This window comes from Electrona antarctica, assembly GCF_951216825.1.
Source record: "Electrona antarctica genome assembly, chromosome: 6".
Taxonomy (NCBI): Eukaryota; Metazoa; Chordata; class Actinopteri; order Myctophiformes; family Myctophidae; genus Electrona; species Electrona antarctica.
The window spans coordinates 45,962,390-45,986,955 of record NC_136811.1 but is presented as its reverse complement, the minus strand read 5'-3'; the positions used below and the strand labels follow the sequence as shown (position 1 = coordinate 45,986,955).

Genomic DNA, 24,566 nt, shown 5'->3' with positions numbered 1-24,566 from the left:
TTTCCCGCTACCGTAACAACCCGAGGCGTTGTGAAATGTGAATGGAAACGTCGTCCAGTGCTTGTCATCGGCGCCAGCATCTCCCCTCCTCCTCTCTGCGCTCTCGTTTTTTCCCCCTTTTTTCCTTCTTTTCTTTCCGCTTCCCAAAGTTGCCTGACTTGCGTCCTAATTTCCACAGCTATTATTAGTTGGCATGAGCAGAACGTGGACGCTGAGCTGTTGTCTTCATGCCGGTGCTTTGCCTTGCTTGAGTCCTATACTCCTCCTCCTCCCGAGTCCCGCTGTGATTTCAGGTGTGACCACAGTAGTCAGCAGACTCAGCACCACACTGAGTGTGGCAGACTGGATGATGAGGGAATGAGTGAGTGAGTGAGCCACCTGCCCTCTGCGCCGCACGGGGACACAGAGCCCCATTTCTGTGCGCAGCACTGCACTGGTACAAGAAGTATAACTAAGTACATTTACTCAAGTAGCCTACATATATATATATATATATATATATATATATATATATATCAAATCACACCTGTGTGAAGTGAGGGGCGCTCTTATCATCTTACAACAACGGGTAAGCAACGGGTGCTAATGTTTGTCCTCAAAACAAACTAGATGTGTCTTTATTATCTATGGCGTTTTCTTAAACAAACATCGTTGGAAAACAAACATTAAAGCCATATATAGGAGGGGCTAGCGCCCCTCAAAAATCACACCCGTGTGAAGTGAGGGGCACTAATATATTAAAGAATAACTCATGTTGATTAGGGTTAGTAATGGTGATGTGCAGTAATGGTGATGTAAAACAAACGGTGCAAACACAAACATTAAACGCCATTAACAATAAAGAGACAATATGACGTAAATGACGCATTATGATGTAAATCTTCCCTTCATTGTCAATGCGTTTACAAAACAAACATTGAACTAAAGACAAACATTAAACCTGTGTATAGGAGGGGCTAGTGCCCCTCATACTTAAGTATTCAAAAGTACAAATTACAGTATCAATGCATTGCTGTAGCCCTTTTGCAATTTAGAGATTTAGAGCCAAAATCAGCCAACCTCTTATTATCATACAACAGCCACGGGCGTAGCTTAAAAGGTCCAAGTATTGCATCTCTCGAGTATTGCGCAATGTCTGACATCTCTCGAGTCTAATAGTATATACAACGGGTGTCCCCCATGGCACAATCGTTATGCCAATCTCAGCCAATCTCCCACCCAATCACGCCGGCCGATCACAATTTGCGTCCTCACTTTTCCATCTTCACTTTTGTGTTCAATGTTTGTGTTTCCACAAACCCGGCTGGAAAGCTGGGCATAGGAGGGGCTAGCGCCCCTCAAAAGGTAACCAAAAAGAAAATCTGCATACATTTTTTTCTTTTTGGCCACAGATATAGCCTATATTCTATTCTGTGGCCAAAAAGAAAAAAAATTATGCAGATTCCAAATAGTTTTTACTCGTATCCTTTTTCTAAGCTATATAGCCATAGCCATGAGTAGACAATGACAACGAGAATTTCAATTAGGATAACATAGTTAGTGGTAATAAAATAAAAATAAATACATGTTGCAATGAAAAACAAATCTGCTGTCCCAATGAGCGACCAGCCATATAGGCAAAACACTGATATTGCACTGTCAATTCAGTTTCAGAGCTTTCATTCAGTCATTGATTATCTTTCAACTGCTCATTATTGTTACAAACCATTTGACAGAAATTACACAACCTTTTAGATGGTTGTACATTTCCACTGAGAGGTCATGTTCATGTAGCTCTACTAACGTACGCACAGCAGGTATAGACACATTACCTTCAGGCTATGTAATCAGGTTAGTTGCTCCCTAATGGATTTGGTCTTTAATGAATTCCTCAGCTCAGAATGCTTTTTGAGCATTTTCAGAGCTCTTAGTGCAGCTCCTTTCAATTTTCATTAAATTGTCCAGGCTAATAATGTCACGTTTACAACATGTCATGACGGTTATTATGTCCATAAAGTGCCCACGTAATAGCGTTCTTCTTATTTTGTAATGGCATCGATGTCCAAAATATTCCAAAATGGCTAAATTAGCAGATCTACAAGCACAAACACAATGTGTTGTCTGTAGATTGGCTATTTTTGCTATTAAGCCATTTTAACTTAATTTATTCATTTATTTATTAAGCCATTTTGCAATTATTTATCAAATAATTGTGATCAGGTGATTACCGGTATGCAATAATTGTGACAGGCCAAATGACAGGCAGGTTTATGTGACTGGTGAACTGGTGACCTTTCTGTGTCACAGGAGACCTGCATGTGATGTGACACATCCACTACCTTGTGTGACACATCCACTACCTCCATACTAACTGGCTGAGTCACCAGGAATCTCAGCTGTACCTTTTCTGTGTGATCTCAGCATAACACCCATTTGCAAATAGAAAATGCTGTAAGATCACCATTACAGCTGGGGACGCAGCTGCAGTTAAATAATTACTAATTCGATTTTCTTTCTCCGGTTCTAATGAAGGGTTTTTACACATTGTTATGATGCACCTGCTCTGTTTTGGCAAGAGGCGTCTTAATCTGCACCCCTCTGTGTGCTAGTTGTACAGTCCTCCTGTTTAAGCTAATTGGATCACACACACATACAAATCACTCCGAGCTTCAGGGAAAATCATTTCTGATTGCCAAGACTAGAGACCAGAATCCCATGCTTTCCAAGCCTGTAAATATCACACATGAATGAGTTCTACTTGTATCAGTAGTCACTTTGAGTGGCAGCATGCATGCCTTCTGCACTTCCGCCTTCCCTGCGATACAGGCCGCTTCAATGAACTGCAGTGGCGAATGAGGTTATATAGGTTTTTATATCGATGGAGCCGGCCTGCTTGCCTAGGGGATGAATTGAATCTTGACCTTTAGGTCAGAATTTGTGTCAGATCCTGTGTCTAGTTGAGTCATGACCTTTGACACTATCTAAATGTCTTAATAGAAGAACAGGGAGACAAAATATATCCACCCCAATTGTAAGAGTTATATAGTATTAACATAATCTACCATACAGATTGGACAAAATTGCATTTTATTCATTAAGACAGAGTTACATAGTGCCACTTTAGAAGACGGGAACCGCTTTTGGTGTTTTACCCCTTCAAGATGGGAACCACCTTTTGGGGTTCTTGTTACTGTACAGTATATAGCAATATAACATTTTTGAAAAATATTAATATTTGAACATTTTCTCTAAACGTAGGTCAGTATTTAGATGGCGTTTTAGCATCGGCCTTAGTCCTAAATGGGTTAAATTTAAAGATGTGCCTTTAGTTTTTCAAATTGTTTAATAATAGACAATAATCTTCTTTATCGTAATCAACCTGGGAGGTCTTTCACACAGAAGAGATCAAAAAGAAGGCTTATTATAACGGCTATACGTCTCCATTGCCAATCTCTTTTATCCTAAAATCAACAATTGATTATATAATATTGATTTATTTTGCTATTTATCAAGACCCCCAGTATGTATTCCAATCTGAAGGGTATGTACTGTACATTCTCAAGTGAAACGAGTCCTTGACTTGGCAGAGGAAAAGAGCCGAAAAAAGATAAATCATTCCCTTTCATCTTTTCCAGAGAATATAATGATACTTGTCTTCTTTTGTGCTGCTTAAAAATGGCTTCATTTGCTCTGGAGGACTGCCTCTGTTTGTTTGATTTGGAGAACAGTTGAAGTGAGAGACATCGCTCGCCTTTGGCCTTGATTTGCACCTGAAAGCAGTCCACTCCCTTCCCCAGTTGTTATCAAAGTGTATTTCACTTCACCTTTCATAATAAAACAAAATAAAAATCCACGGGCTGCAACTATCGATTATAGTCTTTACTGATTTATCAAGAAGTGTTTTTAAAAAATATATATTTTGTATTTATATATACAAATGTATTTACCACAAGTGTTATTTAATTCATACTCACAATGGTGTCATGCATGCGGCTATTTTCAATCTTTGTATTTATTTGCACTTTTTGTTTTTAGTGGACCAGATCAGAATGTTTAAATGCTTGTAAACAAACAGGTATTTCCAGGTACAATGGAAATATGGACATTTTCACAATATAAAATAAAGTGTCCACACTGTCAGTGTCAATGTGTGGATATGTATTTAATTTAACAAAAATAATCTAACAATATCATTAGTGTCCTGTTCTTCCAGAAATAAAATAAGGTTCATGAATAATACTGCTCCAATGCAACGCTGGTGGTGGATACAGAAATGGTTGTGGTGATGTTATGATCATTCAGTCTATAAAGACATGCCCAAAAGGGTTCGATTGTTAATAAATTATCTTATTCAAATGATCAATTATCGATATTTATTTTAAATAATCTATTAAATCGATTTGTTTGTTTAACTGTTGCAGTCCTACACACTTGGGAACACAAAACACTCGCACATTTCCAAACGAGAACTTCTCTCTACCAGGTAGACCGTCTAGACAATGTACCAGCAAATACAGCCAAAAAATGTAAATGGTGTTCCTGCTCATTAATTATGCTATAAAAATGTAAATTGCTTCAGGGCCAAAAATGCAAATTGGATGAAGATAAAAGCCTCTTGTGCCAAAGGAGAATGTATAAAAGATTCATTTTCTCAAACTGTGTCTTTGGGAGAAAAATGAGGACCTATTAGAGGCCTTTGACTCGCCTGTATCAACTGTACTTGAGCAGACGTACCATTTAGCAGATCCACTGGCTCAGCTGTTCCCAAACAATGGCTTGAGACCCTTTTTTAAGAACTTAACCATTTCTATGGGTCGCGACTAAATAATTAAATAAATACATCTATTCGCTGAAAACATCTGACTGAAATGCTCACAAGTCACAACATTTTTACATTTGTGTCTGGGTTGGACATGACCTTTGACCCCGTTTCTGGTTTGACACAAATTTTGAACTGAAGGTCAAAATTCAATTTCTCCCAGAGCTAGCAGTATTAGTATAGTATTAGCTCACTGCATAACAATAATTGCAGCACTTGTTTTTTTTGTTTTTTTTGCAGAAACCCAGGTTCAAATCTGGTGTATAAGAGGAAATGTAAACACATTATAAAGGGGCATTTGAATTAAGTAAAAAGTAGAGAAAAAAGGAGATAAACACCTATCTCCTTAATATCTCCTTAATAGGAAACACCTATTCAGCACACAGAGTGAAAAAATATGAAAGGACATTTGAATACAATGAAAACAAAATTCAGAAATAAAACAGAAAAAAATACAGTAGGCTCAAATCCACAAGATCAAGAGTGGATTTGTGGGTGAGACCTGGTGCTCAAGAATCCTAACCCGACTCTAGGCTGTGATCTGAGAGACTGCAGATGGATTCACAGGACAGAATGGTAGCATGTTAATTAGTAGCATTAATTACCCAGGAGTCCCTGGGGAGACGAGAGGTAGAGGAAATAGCTGATGGTAGTGGTTGGAACGGAAGGGGGGACGGCAGAGAGGGGAAATTCAGCCTATCCATCACAGAATACTCATTTTGTCAGCTTAACCACGTGAACCCTATAGTGTCCCTATTCAGCTATTCTGGGGGAAGATTGGCCAAAAATAGCCCATGATCTAGAAGATCACGACATACATGTCATGTGTAGGCCTAACACCTCTGGGGTCCTTTTCCCATTTATTCTGGCTTTTATGTGCACCTCAAAGCTTTTTTCAATTGTTTCATTCACTATTTAGATATCCCGCGACAGTGTTGTGTGATATTAGTCTGGCTTATTAGCCAGGCTAGAAGGCCAAAGTGAAGAAATTGGTCTTAAAGGCCTCTAGTCAGAGCAGAGCAGATATGGAATAAGGGGCAGGTGGTTCCAGAGTCTAGGGCCAGCCGCTGCAAAGGCCCGGTCACCTCTGGTCTTATAGTGAGTTTTGAGCTCAATCAAGAGTAACTAGGGTCTGGCGGGGCCGCATGGCTCTATAAGCTCATTTTGGGCTTTAAAAGCAAACAGCAAGATCTTAAAATCGATTTCTAAAATGGACAGGGAGCCAGTGGAGAGAGTCTAGGACCGCAGTGATGTGGTCGTGTTTTTTCTGACGAGTGAGGTCTCCCAACCGCGTGAAAGTGATATTTCAGAAAAGCCTTGAGGCAGAAACATCCACTTGGACTCAAGAAGTAGGTGGTTAAAGGTAAAGCTAAGGTCACTGCACGCGCACCTGCAGACCATCAAGTATAATTTATGCTTTGTCCTGCGATGGTGTCGTGCGCGATGCGATGTGAGCTTGTATATCAGCTGTTCTCTGTGCGCAATACTGTTGCGCTTTGAAGTATAAATGTCTCCTAGGGTGCACTTCACTAGCCAACACACAAGAGGAGGTTGAATGAACTGAAATCAGCACTCCCCAAAACAACAGGTTTTGAGATCTGTTGGGAATTGATTACATGAAACAGTCACCCATGTGCCCACTAGTCCCAATGTTTGTAAACGCTTTCACTATTGGGTAAAGATTGGTGACGGATGTGCACAGCCTGGAGGGGCTGTCGGTGTGAAATAGGCCCTGAGAATAACATTAGACTTATCATCCCGTCTGAGCAGTGATCACAGACGCCTATGCAGAGACCAGAGAGAGATCAACCTGCTCCTCGTTGCTCTTGAAGCTGAGATGGTGTAAGATTGCTTCTCACTGCCAATGCCTCCTCCACCAGCACCGCTCCCTTCCCACTACCGCCGGACGTGCTGGATGTGAATCACACTAGCCATCCACAACAGGTCACCTTGGACACGTAGAGGCAGCAACCCCCCTCACCCTCCTATACCCTCCGCTCCCCTCATCCACTTCCCATCTAACACATTAATGCTGTGTGCTCATTTGTCATGTGGTTCTGTTGCTGGTGAAAATGTAATCGTCCTCCAAAAAACAGGATGAGAGCGGAAAGGGAGGGAGGGTGAGATTACCGTGGGCTGTTTGTCATGTTGGAACGTGGAGCTGGGAGGCAGTGACATGTTGGAACGTGGAGCTGGGAGGCAGCGACATGGGTGAAAAGAAGGAGGCGAGCCAGGCTGCTGATTTTCAAAGGAGATTACTTTTTAGTCAAAAAAAGTAAAGGATAAGGGACCTGCATACTTCAAACTAGCCAATGTCTTTACACAACCACCCAACTTCATAGGCCTCATGGATATCATGACACATTCAGGGAAGCTGGGAAGGTGGTGTTATCCCTACTCCCTAGAGTACCTGAACACAAATGTGGTCAAGGCACATTCAAGTTAAAAAAAGAAAAAGAAAAGAAAAAGCCTAAATTGTTTTCTGGCCATAACTAAAAAATAATCCAATTGACTTCAAAATAAGAACAAAATGACACACTTCACCTCATAAGAGAAAAGCCAGCACTTATCTGGTGTTTTGTCTGAAAATAGCAGATCTACAAGTTCACAACGCAACAAGTTATTTGTGCCAAATGTTTGCCCCGAGTGTTTGCCTGGCACCACCACTTTAATTTAAACGTTTTAGCTTGAAATATCTCCAATGTAAACGCTCTGGCCCAAGGTAACCAGTAACCACTGCAATCCTTCCGCTTTACATCTGGTTGTGTTGAAAAAGATCTTATTGAACCCTAACATGAAAGCACATCCATGAACATTGATTTCAGGATTAGTGACCTCCAGATGAACCCGCTCAATCGTCGATACACTTAATAAAAATCCATAGTCTATATGAGACCTGTACTGTAGCTGCAGGTAGCAGGCCAGGCCTCACCGGTTGTAAATGTTGAAGTTCCTAACCTAATTCAAGTTAAAGGTATTGTAAATGATATGTTTTTGTTTTGTTTTGTTTTTTTATCCCACGATTTTGCAACCCATTTTTTTCACCCAGTGTCAATTATCTAATGTAATCCTGGGCGCTACACTACTTCTGCCAACCTGTTGGGACAGCGGACTGGCCTCATGCTTCCTTCTATGCATGAAGAGTCCAAGCTGCTTCTTTTCACTTGACAGGGAGAGTTTCCCCAGCCAGACGTAGCACGTGGAAGGAACACGTTATTCCAACCAGTTCCTATCCTCTCCATCAGACACCCCAGCTGGCCAGGCCAGCGGACTGGCCTACTGTATATACTATACAGTATATACAGTATACAGTATATAGTATATAGTAGTAGTAGTATATAGTATATAGTATATAGTATATACTATACAGTAGGCTATATATAGGTTTTAAGTGCTCATGTAGCCTATAGTCGCTTGACTCGCTTCTTTTGGGCTTGTTTTCCTAGACCTGGATGCTTGTGTCTCTTGCAAAATGTGCAACACTGCTTCAGCCCTGTGTGTGTATTATTACCAGAAACACAAAGAGATAGCCCTGAATTAAATTACCATAACATGCCTGTAACTCTTGAGCGTGTATGTATGGGTCCATTTGGTTCCATTTGTACACGCTCAGAGTTATGGGGGTCCTTGAAAATAAAAAATCAGTATAAATTCTGAAGAAAACCTGGAGACTTGACATTTGGGAATTATGATCACAATAATAACATTATAATGGTGTGTAAAAGAAAAAGCCACGGACAAGGCCAAGTCTTTATATGTCCATGTATGGACATATTGATGAGGGGGGGGGGGGGTCATCAATATGTCTGTACACACCTGAATTCACCCATAAATCCGCAAGCTGGTCCTCTCGCTATAGCTCTGGTTATATGTCCTCACTGTGTGATGACAGATCTTTGTCTGGATGGATGAGCACAGTCCACAGTCTAAATAGTGTCAAAAAGCCATTTCCCCCTCTCGTTCCTCCTCTAAGGAGCCAAGCCACATCCTGTTGTTGCCTTGGGGCAGTGTGGCGCCCGCTTGACTCTGATGGTACGACCGATGGATGGAGGGCCGTGTAGAGCACCGGATTCAGCTAACTGAGATAACGTCTCAGTTATACAGTGTTGGGAAAAGTACTTTTTTACTCAAGTAAAAGTATCAATACTGCAATATAGAGAAACGCTGTTACAAGTAAAAAGCCCGGAATTCAAAATGTACTGTAAGTACTCATGCATAATGTCCCATATTTCAAGATTTCAAATGCATAAAAAATCATTTGAAAAGATCGGATATTTTCAAATGGCCGAAACATACAGGGCTGAAGTGGCTAATGTATGTTTGGTAATAATAATAATCAAAATATGAATTAGTAACTAGTAACTAGTATAAAGTTTTCAAATAAATGAAGTGGAGTAAATACAATATTTGGATCCATGATGTAGTGGAGTAGAAGTAAAAGTATTGGAAATTGGAAATACTCAAGTAAAGTACAAATACCTCAAATTGTACTTAAGTACAGTACTTACTTACACTGTACATACATGTACTTAGTTACTTTCCATCCACCACTGCAGTTATAAAGTTATAGTCGCGTGCCAGTGTCGTACTTAGATGATCTCTGTCACATGTTGTGAGCTTGTATATCTATCTCCTATTTTTGGCATGCAACGTCATGAAGTGTGCAACTTTAGTAGACTATAAACCAGGCTTCACTCTTACTGCTGCTTGTAACCGTAGGGCTGTCACGATCATGAACTTTTACTTGACCATTAATTGACACACAAATGGCAATTAACAATTTAATTGGGTTGTTGGAATTTAACATCAGAACATGAATGAAATTTTAATTTCTCTTTGCCTTTCTGCTTCTAAAATCAAATACAAAACTTGCCCAGGGCAGATATTATGACAAATACATTTAATATAAAGAAACGACTTTGCTCTCAAGATATTTAAAAAACATAATGAAATCAGACCAAAGCCACAAGCTCACAACGTGACGCATTGTTGTGAGCTTGTAGATCTGCCATTTCTGCTATTTGATGGATTGATTGCCCACTCCTTTTTCCCCTCACTGTATATGTTTCTTTCCCCTTTTTACCTCCTTTATGATGAATTCCTGTTCTGTTCTTTGACTATATAGAAGTGTCTATTTGTACGTCTCTAAATGTTTTGATGAATTGAACAAGGTGGACCCTCTTGTAAACAAGTGTAAAGCTTAATTGGGTCGTCCACTCACAGTTAACAGTCTTTGTATTGAGTTTGTGCTTGAAATGTACTGTAATTCTGCAAACTGTTAATAAATATTTCAATCAATCAATCAATGTGTTTCTGGAGGGCTGCAGGAGGCTCCGACCATCCCCCCTATCCTCCTCATGTTTTATGCATCTCTCTGGGTGAGATGCAGATGTCGTGAGTGGAGGCAGTGTCTCTCAGTACAATATGAAATAATCACTTGACTGTGGAAATCGACATTAAAGAGTCACGCTGCAGAAGTGACAGCCTTGTTTGTATATTTGTATGTTGATGTAATACATTCAGCAAGGGTACAACAAGTGGAATCATGATGATGGGTTTTCATTTTCAGCTTTACATAAAAATGTAAACTCTTGCCTGATGGTGTCATGTGGTTTGTTACAATTATTGTTTGTGCAGTGTTTCTAGGCTGTAACAACAGCCATATTTTCATATTTTGGTCATCTAAAAAGTTTTAGTTTTAGTCTAGTTTTAGTCTAGTTTTAGTCTAGTTTTAGTCTAGTTTTAGTCGACTACAGTCGATTTAGTCGACAAAAAAGCATTTTGGCAGGCTGATTTGTTTTACACTTTTGTATATGGTTTAAATGGTTACAATTATTGTGGTGCCATATACTGTATTAACTGGTACCCCCCATGCCAAGGGTCCCTGGGGGTCCCCAGACCTCACTTTGAGAACCACTGCCAAAAAGTATAAAGCCTTTTTTTGTGGGTTAAACATTTATAAACAATTATACAAAAAACATCAACTGCTCACACTGTGTTCGATACATTTAGAAGAACTGCATACAGGCCCCTTTTTATAATTGTGGTATTATTGCTACCTTAAAAAAATGTCTTCCAACACTGATAAATATCATAAACTCATAAATATCCTACAATGTGCTCAACTGAGACCAACCAGATCATGAAGATAAAAGGGAGTTGCTACGGTAACAAACAGAGTAAAACATAATAATCGTGCATGCCTCAGCTGTGCTGCTGAATGAATACGGTAGATTATTAGATAAATAAATAAATAAATAATAATAAAATACAGCACATGCTGACCTAAATGCATGGCAGGAGGACATGCAGCTAGGTCAGGTGTGTGATTGTATGTTTTCAAAAGGGATGCCAGAAGACATTATGTAATGCAGGGACAACCTTTTCATGACAAGGACCCCTACAGTATTTGGTCGCGGACCCCCATCTGAAAATATTTTGTGCCAGGGAACCCCGTCAGAAGAATTTCAACTAGAAAAAGTGCTCCTCGGAGGTCACCGGTTTAGGACATGTATGGCCAAACTTGTGCGCAAGCAGAGCGCACCACCACTGCTGGTACGACTGCTGCTCTCAGTCCTAAAGCTCTCTGCTGCTGTCTAGGTTTGAAATACAGTAGTGGTCAGTGGTCCTTCATTGCCCGGTGGAGTACGCGGACATACACACATACCCAGCCGATGCATACCCCCTATATTGACCTTATACCAATTTTGAGTTCTTGGTCCCTGATTGGCCAAGCAACGCCACCGACATACAGTACGGATGGATCTACTGGAGTTAGGAGTTTTTTGCCGAAGCACTTTTTAATATTTCCATTGGTTCAATATTGGTTCTTGTTCGCCTGGAAAGGAGCCCGCTTAGGTGGTTCGGGCATCTGGTTAGGATGCCTCTCAGGCGTCTCCCTATAGGGAGGTCCTCGAGGCATGTCCCACTGGGAGGAGACCCCGGGGCAGACCAAGGCGCAGTTGGAGGAATCACATTGACTCACTGGCCTTGGAACGCCTCGGGATCCACCAGGAGGAAGTTACTAATGTTGCTCTGGAGAGGGAAGTCTGGAGCTCTCTGGTGGAGCTGTTGCCCCCGCGACCTATACGGATAAGCGGTTGAAGATGGATGGATGGATGGATGGTTCAATATTCTTTTAACCAACACACAAATCGTGAAGGGTGTTCAATCACCAATCTTAGCTAATCAGGATGGAGTATGAAATATCTGAAAGACCGGTTTTGTTTAATGGCTAGAAATATACAAAATCTGTAGGTGTACTGTAAAAAATGGGGTTTGCAAAAATCTTCCTCCTGGCAGCGCTATAACAGGCCCATGTCAAAAATGTGGGTCAGAGGTTCAGCTCTGGCATCCAGAGAGTGCGTGTGCACAGTTTCGCTGCTATCAGGCCAACGATGCCAGAGATTAGCTGATCACAGACAGACACACACACACGGACGGACGGACGGACGGACGGACGGACGGACAGGATGCAAAACATAATCTCTCCCCATGCCTTCGGCCTGGTGGAGATCAAAGATTGTAGATGTACAAGTTCATAGCACGGCAGCCATGAAGTGACCCACAATGCAGCTTGTACATCTGCTATTTTTGAATAGCCAAGATATAGTTAAAGTGGTTAAAATGATAGTGAAGCTTAACTAATTGGGGACCCCCATAGGCCTATAAGGACCCCTAGGGGTCCCCGGAACCAAATTTGAGGACCACTGCTTTCAGACATTTTAACGGGGAGCATCTCAAGGAAGGGTGCAAGTTGCAACAGTTAATCCAATTAGTTGTTTTAATCAACTATCGAAATAAATATCAATAATCACTTTATATAATTGTTTTTAATAATTTGTTTTAATAGTTGTCCCATTGTTGTTGTTGTTATTATTATTATTATTGTTATTATTATTATTGTTATTATTATTATTATGCAATGATACAGGTTCAATCATACATTAAAAACTATGATGAATAATTTAATCCACAAACCAAACCAAACCAAAGCCCTGAACAAATATTGTTGTGGATGAGGATTATTATTATTATAAAAATCACACGTTTTAGACATTTGTAAATTCAAACCACACAAACTACAGTTCTATCTAAACGGGGGCGTGGTTTGAACGCATTGTTTTTTACAAGGACACTTGTGTCCATAAAGGTTTCTTTTTTTCTATAACAACATGGCGGCGCCCATGGAGCAGTCATGAGCGGTGAAGCCGGGTCATTGCAACGCATTTCATGGCTGGTTGCGTGGATTTATAAAGGAATTGTTGATGAATGTATCGGAGACATATCGCTAAAGGGTCCGACTCCTCCTGGAAACAAAACGTCATCCTTTATTGTGTAAGTGCTACAGCTCGCTCTCTTATGTTATGCTATGACTAGTCTGTATGTATCTGTGTTTCTGTATTTAATAGTTCAAGTTAGGTGACCATTATTTTCAACCCCCCTCTTAAATGTTTACGTTCGTGTACACGCACGCCCATTCGTGCACGTTGATGCACTGCACGTGTAAACTGTCATGTGAATTCTTGTTTTCTGAATGATGGTAAAGAGTCAGACAGACATGAACAACAACAGAACACATTATCATGCAAGCGCGGAAAACTATTATTGTGACGTTTTCAATGATGTTGAAAAGCAGGATATTTTTGGCACCAACATACAAATGGTAATATTACAATAATATTAGCAGGAACACATAAAGAGCTATACTGTGTATAGTACAGTGGTCAAGGAAGGGACATTCGGGGGTCCTTGAAGGGGGTCTGTGCACTGTAAGGTGGAGAGTTAGCCCTAGACCTAGAATACCTGTGATCATTTAATTAACTTCGTAAATTTTCATGTATCATAGGCATAGAACGGTCGCTACTGTCCCTGGTTGAATTCAATTGTGTGCGGCCTGAATGTGATAAATGCTCCGTTTGTACTCACCCATTAAATAATTCCAAAAACGTGGAGGGAAATATGGTCCTCTAGTTTTATATCCATGTGAAAGTTCTGGCACAAAACGTGTATTTAGTAAATTATCTCCACTTTTTCGAGAGATGCACACGGACGTCTTTCTCTCCGGCGAGACCGGACCGGAAGGATCGATGAACTGATTTTAGATACTTCCTGTTGTTTACCAAAGACGTCATCACAAATTGACAAGGGAAACACAAAAGTTTGGGTCACACAATTGGCAGGTGGTGTGATTAATTACCCAGCACCTATCGCAAGGCACCTGCCAATTGTGTGACCTAAACTTTTGTGTTTCCCTTGTCAATTGGTGATGACGTCTAAAATCAGTTCATCGATCATTCCAGTCCCCCCTCGCCGGAGAGAAAGACGTCCGTGTGCATCTCTTGAAAAAGTGGAGATAATTTACTAAATACACGTTTTGTGCCAGAACTTTCACATGGATATAAAACTAGAGGACCATATTTCATTCCACGTCTTTGGAATTATTTAATGGGTGAGTACAAACAGAGCATTTATCACATTAAGGCCGCCCAGTTAACGTCCGACATGAAAGTAACCGCGACCGTTCTATGGCTCTGTATGTGAAATACTGTATATACTGTATGTAACAACAGAGCCATTCTAGGGCTAAGTTAGCCCTAGAATGGCTCTGTTGTTACATACATTGCAAAGTATTTCACATACAGAGCCATAGAACACCCTGGTTAATTTCTGTTCGGGCGCAACATGGCATTAAATGTGATAAATGCTCCGTTTGTACTCACCCATTAAATAATTCCAAAGACGTGGAGTGAAATATGGTCCTCTAGTTTCATATCCAAGTGAAAGTTCTGGCACAAAACGTGTATTTAGTCAATTATCTCCACCTTTTCACGAGATGCACACGGACGTCTTTCTCTCCGGGCAAAGGGGCCCGGAATGACAGCTGGACTTTATTTATCAAAACTTCCTCTGATCACCACAAATGTCATCACCAATTATTGACCAGGGAAGCACAAATGTTTGGGGGACACAATAATTGGCAGGTGCCTTGCAATAGGTTCTGGGTAATAACCACTTGCCAATTGTGTGACCCAAACTTTTGTGTTTCCCTGGTCAATTGGTGATGACGTCTGCAGTAAACAACAGGAAGTATTGGTAAAATCAGTCCCTCGATCATTCCGGGCCCCTCGCCCGGAGAGAAAGACGTCCGTGTGCATCTCTTGAAAAAGTGGAGATAATTGACTAAATACACGTTTTGTGCCAGAACTTTCACATGGATATGAAACTAGAGGACCATATTTCACTCCACGTCTTTGGAATTATTTAATGGTTGTGTACAAACGGAGCATTTATCACATTTAGGCCGCCCATAATTCAATTCAACCAGGAACGGGTGGAAGGGATCTATGCCTGTGATACATGATAATTTACGTTATAAGTTAATTATATTAAATATATATTAAATAAGTTAAATAATTTACGTTATTACGTTTAAGTTATATGAAATGATCACAGACATTCTAGGTCTAGGTGGAGAGTGTACCAATTCCATGGTGGTCTTTGAGATTGAGAAGTCTAAAAAGTCTGTAGGCCTACAAGTGGACTCATAAATGTGCCATAGTAAATCAGTGTGTCATACATTATACTTTGAAGAAAACCTGGAAACTGACATTTAGTAATTGTCTTATGATCAAATTGAGAACATTCTTATGTCAAATCGAAATCTAAACATTTGCCACGGACAAGGACAAGTCTTTCCGACATAGTGATTTCAGTGTATTCTAGGGTTAGGCCTAGGTAGACTGGCTGTGATATCTATCTGTAAATGCACCAAGTCTCTGTGTGTACGTACGTGTGTACGTACGTCTGTAATCCACGTAACTCGGGAACCGTTCGCGCCACCGACTTCAAATTCGACACGTGTTCCACACCCCCACAGGGAGTGCAGTGCCCGGTGCCGGTTGTCCAGAACCAGCACAAAAGCCTCTGCCCGGGCTCTGGACCTGATGAACCCTATATCTCCATATATGGAGCTGGCCTGTTCTGACATCTGCATAGACTCCATATTTGGGCATGCCTGACAAAGAACTCCATATATGGGCATAAAAGGGATATACTGTAGACATAATAACTAGGTGGGGCATTCATTTCCAACTTGCATTGTTCCAAGTAGTGCACAACGTCTCTGTACGTCTGTAGTACGTAGGTGTGTACATATATCTGTAATCCACGTAACTCAAGTCGAGAACCGGTCGCCCCACCGACTTAAAATGTGACACATGCGTTCCACACCACCACAGGGAGTGCAGTGGCCGGTGTCGAGTCGGTCAGATACACGGTTGTCCAGAGAGACAGATACAGAAATCTCCATATATGGGCATAAAAGGGACAGACCGATGGGTGGAACGGGTACTCTGAGTGACAACGGGTACAACGGGTATTACATAGCCGGGTGGGGCATGGATTTCCAACTTCCATCATTACCGACTCGGCGCTTTACAGCCAGGCACCGGTCTAGTTACATTAATTTCATGTACATAGCCTACATGTGTAGTGTACCGTAACCTGGATGGTGGTAGAATGATTGCATTCTTATTTTGTGGTTCTCAAATATCTTCATGTCAAGGACCCCAACCATGATATGTATTTGGTCATGGACCCCCCCATTTGTAAAAAAAGGAAACAAGAAATGATCACATTGTGATATTTGTCAGGTGAAAGAAGCGCTGTCTCCGTTGTGTCCCCCCCCCCCATATTAGTATGATTATTATTGTAGTAAGTAACGTGTATGTTTGTGTGTCACAATCTCGCGCTTCGCGGCCACTTGCGTGCGCTGTCTCTGTTGTGTTCTCCCCCCCATATTAGTATGATTATTATTTTAGTGTATGCAGCCGCGTTTGGTTTGAAGTTATATCGAGTGACGTTTCAACATTGCAAACATGTCTACCCCGTCAAGCCGTGAGTGTGACTGTGAGTGATCATGCTTGTCTGCTGCGTTGCGAGTCTGTTAGGCGCCTGCCCTGACACATACGCACCTGACACACTATTAAAACAAATCGCTCTCTCTGTTCCGGGGGGAGAGGGGGGGGCAGAGAAGCTCGCAATTCATTTTCAATGGGAGTCCATGGGTTTCACAGAGCAGCTCTGCTCCATGGGGGGAGGGCAGAACACAGCCATGGAGCAGAGCTGCTCTGTGAAACCCAGTGACTCCCATTGAAAATGAATTGCGAGCTGCTCTTCAAGGAACCCAGAGCATCCACTTTGAGAATTGAACAATTCTGTACATGAGGCACCGTAATCCAAGTACTGCAGTATGACGTGATGCGACATATAAAATATATTTTTTTTTAAAAACATTTTGACCATATAAATCTGGTATGGGTGCCGCTCCCCATCACAATACTTTCATAAGGGGGTCCGTCCGTGGCCTTATTTCCTTGACATGAAAAAGGTTTGAGAAACAATATGAACTGTACTGTGTATGAAGGCAGTTTGTTGTTTGTAATACCGGGACCGTGGACATTTATAGGTTTTTATCTCTACTACCCACTTGTAACCATAGAAACATGTCATTGTGCAGCCCACTCACACCGTGACCAGTCGGAGAGCTAAACAACCTTGAGTGCATTATCATGGCTCCTTCAGCCTTTTAGCGTGAGGAAAAATGGCTTTAGTTGCCCTGAGTGGTTTAAGCCTGCAGTAGGTGGGTTGCTGGATACGATGGGAACCCCCCCTAGGCTTGTTGGCCTACCGTGTTAACCCATTAAACCTGGAAAGCATCTGTGTCATTTTTTTGATTTTAGCTATGTAGCACATTGGTTGGCTATTCAAAAATAGCAGATCTACAAGCTCATAGTGCGACGTGCATCACTGCTAAAGAGCAAAAGTGAGCAAAAACAGCTGATCTACAAGCATGTCGCATCAGCTATTAGATCTGCTACTTGATTCTTTGTTTTTTAAAAGTGAAAGTTATTAAAACTCTCTGTGGGTATCATTAAAATCCAATAAAGTATTAACGAGAGCTTATGGCTGAACGACGACTACATTGGATCCATTTGAACACCGTTTCCTTTCTCCATTTCCTGAAAAGTAACAGTTCTGGACATTTTCCTCCCGACAGCGAAGTTACTCCTCAAATGTCTCCCTGTGGCCGCTTGTTGTACATGCGCCTCATGTTGAGAACCACAGTTCTAAACTCATACTTTATGGATGGGTTTTTTCTTCCCTTTTTTCCCTTGTTATCAAGGAGAGGTTGGTATAAATCTGGGGTTACCTTGGTAACTGTGTGTGTGAGTTGGTAAAAGTCAGATTCAAATTTGCTGGTTTTACCGGCTCTTGATTTGACTCGTACATACTCGGCGCCAGTGCGTCCATATAGGCCACATAGGCCATTGCCTAGGGTGGCAGTTAGTAGAGGTGGCACAAACGCACGGGAGCGCACAGGAGTCGCGACTCCGTTATTTTCATACCAGTTCCCGTGCGCTCCCCCGCGCCACACCTCCGCTGCTCCTGAAGCAGAAGCCGCCTTGGAGGAGGGAGGGCCGCCTGGCGCGATCATGTTTTGGCGAGAGCGTTTGCCCTGACTGTCGGATGTGGCCTAGGGCGCCAATTTCCTTATCGCCACCGTGGCACTGCACATACTGTAGGGTTGCTGCAACTCTTTTTTTGAATAATCGAGAAGCGTGTTTTGTTTTTATAGTAATTAATCGATGCAAAGAAATTCAAATGGATTTTTTTATAATTGACTAAATTGATTTGTCTGTTTTATACTCCCTACTTAAAGTATCTACACTAATACAAGCTCACATCTTGTGAGTTTGTGGATCTGCTTATGTTATTGCTATTTTTGAGTGGTGCAACCACTCCTATAGACAGCGTGTGTGTCCCTGGGTCCCTGGCTGGCTGGCTGTGTCCCTGGGTCCTGTCCGAGCACGAAAATAGCGTTTGGTTGGTTTTCACAACCAAGTGTCACTGTTGCACGCGCGCACACACACACACACACACACACACACACACACACACACACACACACACACTGTGTATATATGATGATTTGGGGTGTTACAGTACAGTGACAGTACAGTAGAGGTACCCCCACAACGTAACTCTGTCATTTCTCAACCATTTCGGATGCGGGGCCCCCTGGGCGTGTTCCTGGGGGTCTGGATGTTTTGGGGACCCCCCGGGGACTCTACATGGAGTTGCACCACTCGCTTCACACAGGTGTGATTATTGTCTCCTATAATGACGCCTATCTGCTATCTCCATATTCTAACTTTTTGTGTTTTTATTTTTTTTGTAAATTAATGCCATAATTAATGCCACACAAAAGCATCAAAAATAGCTAATAGCCTTTGCTACCCCCACCGACCCCCACCCCCCACCCCCCACCCCCAGTATCTATTATTTTATTATAATCGATTATTCATTATAATCAATGTCGGTTAATTTGATTGAAGTGTTGCACCCTTACTCACATTATGACCTTCAGCCTAAGAAGTACAGAAACAGCAAATTGAAGTCAAGCCTCCTATGGAAGTCCATTTCCTGCAGAGATCTGTATCAACATAATGAGTTCATCAAGTTTCTCGTTCTTTTGAGATACTAAGTCATTATTATTCTTTGTAATGCACATTTCTCATTATAATGACTTACAGGACTTTGGCTTCCATACAAGCCTGTATTAGTAGTCCAAACCGATTTGATTCCACTCTAAAGATTTTCAAGTCGTTACATTTTACAGTTCCTTATGTTGACACACGTTGCAGCTCCGGTAACACTTTACTTAAAAGGTCTGGTCTATAATGCATTATATCACATTTGTAATATTATTTGTTAAGTGTCTTCATGACACGTTGTAACATATGGTAGTTAAGCTATTTCCACTATATTTTTATGTTTTTGAAAATATACGACAAACATTTTTCAACATGGAAAGGATTATGAAAAATAATTGCTATTATTATTAAAAAAGGAGCCATTGGGTCTTTATGTAATAATTGTGACTGGGCTAGCGGTTCCGCTGAGCCTCTAATGAGCTGAAAGGAAGTTCTGCAGAAATATAACAGTAAGGAGGGAGTGAACAAATCCTCATCGAGTGTACAAATTGACTCTTAAAGGAACACTTGACCCATTTTCATATGATTGGTAATTTGGTCCTCATTAATGCTCATTATAAGTTGGGAGATGGCACACCATTTCTGTCTACTCCCTCACATTGCGACACCCGTATTTTATTTTTCATGAACCTTCCAGATCTCTGAAAGGTCTGCTTTTAGTCCTTAAAACTTAACGTGGGGAAGCAGCATTTATGCACCACATATCTGGAACAAAGTCCAGAAAACTGCAGGTCTGCTCCCACTCTTCTTTCGTTTAAAAAACACAACTAAAGACCATTCTGTTTGCCGCTGCCTTTAATTCAATTACTTTAATTTCTTCTGCACTGTAACTGTGTGTTTTTAACTTTTTCGTGCATAATTTGTTTCCTTTGCTCGATGTGTAAAGCACATAAAATTGCCTCGTTGAAATGTGCTAAGAGTGCTATACAAATAAACTACCTTGCCTTGTCTACATATGCTATTTTCGGCATTTTGGAAAATCGCTTATTATAGTAGACTAGAATTGATTAAATCGATAAGTTTGTTTCTCTTGGATGTCAAAGTAAGCCATCATAACGACCTACACCTTTTCCACCAGCCTTGAGACGCACGCACGCACGCACGCACGCACGCACGCACACGCACATTCACTGACCTACTTTTCTTACTATGTCACTGACTGTGCTCTCAATCCCTAGTGTTACCTAGGTAACGACGGAACCATGCCGGCATCATCACTGTGCGGCCGGCTGGCCCGTTTGGGTCCTCCTCTCCTCCTCCGGTACCACCCCCGCCCCGGCTGCTGCACCCTGCGCACCCTGTTTAGTGAGACGGGCCTCTGGGAGAAGGACTACCGAGCAGAGACCCGGCGCAAGGTGGAACAGTGGTGGCACCCGCGCATCATGCAGCAGTGGAGCAGGGACGCCAAGGAGGAGGTGACCGACCATTAACAGCTTTATTGTCATGTCACAGATTTATAGAATGGAAGGAGGAGGTGACTGACCATTAACAGATTTATTGTCATGTCACAGATTTATAGAATGGCAAGGGGGAAAGAAAAAAGAAAAAAAATCAACATTTACAAATTAATCGTGGACCCATTTTGATGAGTCACAAGAAAATATTGCTTTTTAAATTTAATTTAGTACATGAAAAGAGGAATAAAAACATAAATACACAAATATTTTCAAAGTAAACAAAACAAAACAAAAACAAATTAAAAGACTTTCGAAGAATTTTCAAGAGAATTTCATTCATTTAAAACAATACAATTTGTTTTATGAAGTAGTGAAAATAGCTGATCTACAAGATGTCAGCTTGTAGATGTTGTAGATGTAGTATTTTCACTAGTTTTGCTTCCAGGGAGACGTACAATTTCTCTTTTGTGTCTTGAGCAAAAAGGATTGGGAACCACTGCATTACACCAGTGGTTCTCAAGGACCCCCACATTGAGATGGCAGATGTGCAAACTCAAGCTTGTAGATCTGCTATTTTTTTAATAGCCAACACATACATGGATAAAATGGTTAACCTGATTGTGATGCTGTACTAACTCATTTCACTCGGGGACCCCCCCCCCCCTGGAATGTGGGGGTCCGCGCATGGCTGAGGGAAGTAGGGGTGCTGGGAGGGCTGTAGCACCCCCTCCCCCCAGGCACAGCCCCCCCTCGAACAGGAGGGGAAGAAAAAAAAAAGAGATAGGCCAGGCCTAATAAATATGCTGTATCAAAGTATTGGCACCTTATCCTGGTTAATTGCCTGTGTCAGTTCGTTCATATAACTTGCGTGTGGAGAGGGAAAGTAAAGGCCACGTTTGCGCGTGAAAATGCGCAAAAATGCGCGTGCATGATGCGCGTGCACGCGCATTTTTGCGGCGCGCGCTATGCGCGCGCACCCCCTACTAGACGCTCAGCCCCTGCGAGTGTAAAGTACTTCCCGCGGGCCTGGGTCCGCGACCAAATACAGTACACATCATTTTGGGGGTCTTTGGCATGAAAATGTTTTAGAACTATTGATTTAGAAGGCATTTGTAGAATCAGCCTGAGGTGAATACACTCCCTTTTAATCATTTTTCCTTCTAAGAGTACAAACACGTACTCTCATTTGTGATAAGCTGCGACTACTAGCTCTCGGTTTGCTATTGAAAACTGTGGACTGTCTGACAGAGTGGCTTATCACTGTGTGGGTTTTGCAAAAAAAAAAAGACAACCCATATTGTCTTATGCATTTGGTATTGGTGAAGAAAATAATGAACTGTAGAGAGACTACTGTCTTTATTGAAGGTGTCTGGTTTGACAGAATTAATATTTATTGGGTGCACCCATGGCCTTATTTTCCTTCTAAATTTAATTTGGTCCATTACGCATCCTTTCCAATTATCTGTGCAGACGTCGTTACCAAGAATGGGCCTTGTAGCTCACAGTAGACCTAGAGTCGTTGCTATCATGTGGGAAACCTTGTATGTCCAAAACTACTTACTTTTCAGGTACCTGTGTTCTAATGAATGGATACATGGGACAGTAGTTGATTAGATACAAGTTCTTGTTAATACTTTTAAGAGGTTCAATATGTATAAATAAAACTCACAGACTTAACCAACTTAAAGGTAGTGTAAGTGATTTTCTTTGGTTAAAATAAGAGTCTCCATGTCTCTCCAGCTCTTTATTAAACAGAAAATGCATTTTCAGGGCGGGATACCAATTGTATCCAATCAGGACAGAAAACTCAGTCAGACTCAGGATACAGATTAAACAAGTAAAATTGGATGTGATGACACAAAGAAATAAGCAGATTACAACACAAATGTATGAAAAAATGAAATATGGTAAAGAGATAAACGGTTTCTTGCCGATATCAACAAAGTGCACACTGGCTTGTACAGGCTAATTATCTGACGCGTGTCTGTCATCCCTGTATGCAATTACCTCAAGATGCTGCTTTAATCAGGGACATTCATGACATCCGTGCTCTTAATTAACTAATGAATTAATTGAAAGATGTTTATAATCATATATGACTGCAGATCATATGTCTTCTGCTGGTGGGGCATGACTGTGGTGACAGTAAGGCTGGGGCAATTTACCAAACATATATCTGAACCGAAACTTAGAACCAATAACCGACTTAATCTTGTTCATGTAGGTTAACTGAATAATCTCGATTTTCCCCCTCCTTTTATATATAAATTAATCGACACAAAAATCATTCTCATTCTAATTGATTTTTTATTATATTAATTTGTGATATTGATTTGAAATATATTGCCCCATGCCCTCGTAGGAGGGGACAGTTGTGAACATCACACCTTTGAAATTGTGTGTTGTGTGAACAGTTTGTCGTCTGGAATAACTTTCTTAAATGATGTGCTTTTGTCAAGCTACGTACCACTACATGGTATAAAAAGAAAAATACCTGCATAATGGAAAAAAGTAGGGCTTTATTTATAGAGCACATTTAAAACAATCAAAATTGACCAAAGTGCTGTACAGGGTGAGACAAAAACATCAACAATTAATGCCACAATAACAAAAGGGCAATAAACAAAACACAAACATTAGGTGCGATTTAAAAGCCAAAGAATAAAAAAGTGTTTTTAAGAAGTGACTTAAAAGACTTAATTTTTTATATAAAAGGGCAGACTCTTCCAGAGCCTATTAAAGCGACGGTCGCCCCTACTCCTTAGGTTCGTCTTCAGGAGCAGCTTGTCTGCTGACCTCGGTGCCCTTTGTGGAGTGTAAGGGACCAAAAGTTCTGTTTAAATATGAAGGGGCCAGGCCGTGCAGGGATTTATAAGTAAATAAAATAATCTTAAACTGGGGTTTTGTGTTCTCGTTTTTTTTGTGCCGGTGAGGAGGCGAGCAGCTGCATTTTGCACCAACTGCAGGCGCTTGAGTGATGCCTGGTCAATGCTGGAGAGGAGGGAGTTACAATAGTCCAGTCTGGATGATATACTGTAAATGCGTGTATTGCCATCTCCAGCTGTTTAGGTGGAAGCCTACCTGTAGGTATGGTCAAACCATACCTTCCCACCATACCTTGGCCAACAGTCGTAATTGAAAATAGCTGCTTTTAACTACGGAACTAATGTTTTTATCGAGTGTGAAGGTACTGTCGAAGGTGACAAGGCTTTTTGACGGAGGAGCAGATGTTTGAGCTGAGGGTGAATGGAATGGTGTTATTTTTGTATGGTGTAGTGTCAAGGCCAAATAATATGACTAGGCATGTAATGAGTAATGAGAAATGAGACAGACTCCATGCAGTCACTGTCAGTATAGAGGCCTGCAGACTGTGTCTGACACAGGTGATGGTCGTTATTGATGCTCATTATTAATACATCAAGGAAGGCAATTATGTTTCTACACTGTCAAATAGGTCTACATCTATCCTAAGATGCCATCAAAGAAAAGAAGAAATGTTAACAGCTAGGTTTAAACATGAAAGCATGTTTACAGTTGTTTCACAGAAATTACGTAATTTTACATGAAAAGTAATGCTACTTTTGCAATGTAAAAAAAAAAAAAGCTTGGGGGGAAGATACCTGTATACTGTCATTTGTCTGGAAAATAATTGTGTTGAAAATATCGTGAAAAACCTCATATCGTGATACGTATCGTATCGTGAGTTGAGTGTATCGTTACATGCCTAAATATGACTTCTGTTTTATTTGAAAGCGGAAGCATTACATGTTGAGGGCTTGTAGATATACTACCCTTCAAAGCCATGTGCTTGAG

General features: G+C 41.1%; 3 protein-coding genes across 5 annotated transcripts in view; 1 reads left to right on the top strand and 2 right to left on the bottom strand.

Annotated features, from left to right (window-relative positions):
• The window catches only part of cdcp1a (CUB domain containing protein 1a), a 33,617-nt gene extending 18,967 nt beyond the window's left edge, over positions 1-14,650 (bottom strand). Inside the window, exon 1 of one of the 2 annotated variants that reach the window (XM_079503052.1) lies at positions 14,521-14,650. In XM_079503052.1, coding sequence (XP_079359178.1) covers positions 14,521-14,524 — 4 coding nt within the window. In that variant the 5' untranslated portion in view covers positions 14,525-14,650. Of the gene's footprint in view, positions 1-13,726; positions 14,353-14,520 lie in introns of those variants that run through there. The other variant, XM_079503053.1, reaches the window with a different exon arrangement.
• LOC306924515 (uncharacterized protein) overlaps positions 1-14,891 on the bottom strand; it is a 143,073-nt gene extending 128,182 nt beyond the window's left edge. Inside the window, exon 1 of the mRNA XM_079503056.1 lies at positions 14,814-14,891. The gene's annotated coding sequence lies outside the window, so the exon portion shown is untranslated. The remainder of the gene's footprint in view (positions 1-14,813) is intronic.
• lars2 (leucyl-tRNA synthetase 2, mitochondrial) overlaps positions 12,978-24,566 on the top strand; it is an 87,955-nt gene continuing 76,366 nt past the window's right edge. Inside the window, exons 1-2 of one of the 2 annotated variants that reach the window (XM_079503049.1) lie at positions 12,978-13,135; positions 20,535-20,771. In XM_079503049.1, coding sequence (XP_079359175.1) covers positions 13,070-13,135; positions 20,535-20,771 — 303 coding nt within the window. In that variant the 5' untranslated portion in view covers positions 12,978-13,069. The remainder of the gene's footprint in view (positions 13,136-20,534; positions 20,772-24,566) is intronic. The other variant, XM_079503050.1, reaches the window with a different exon arrangement.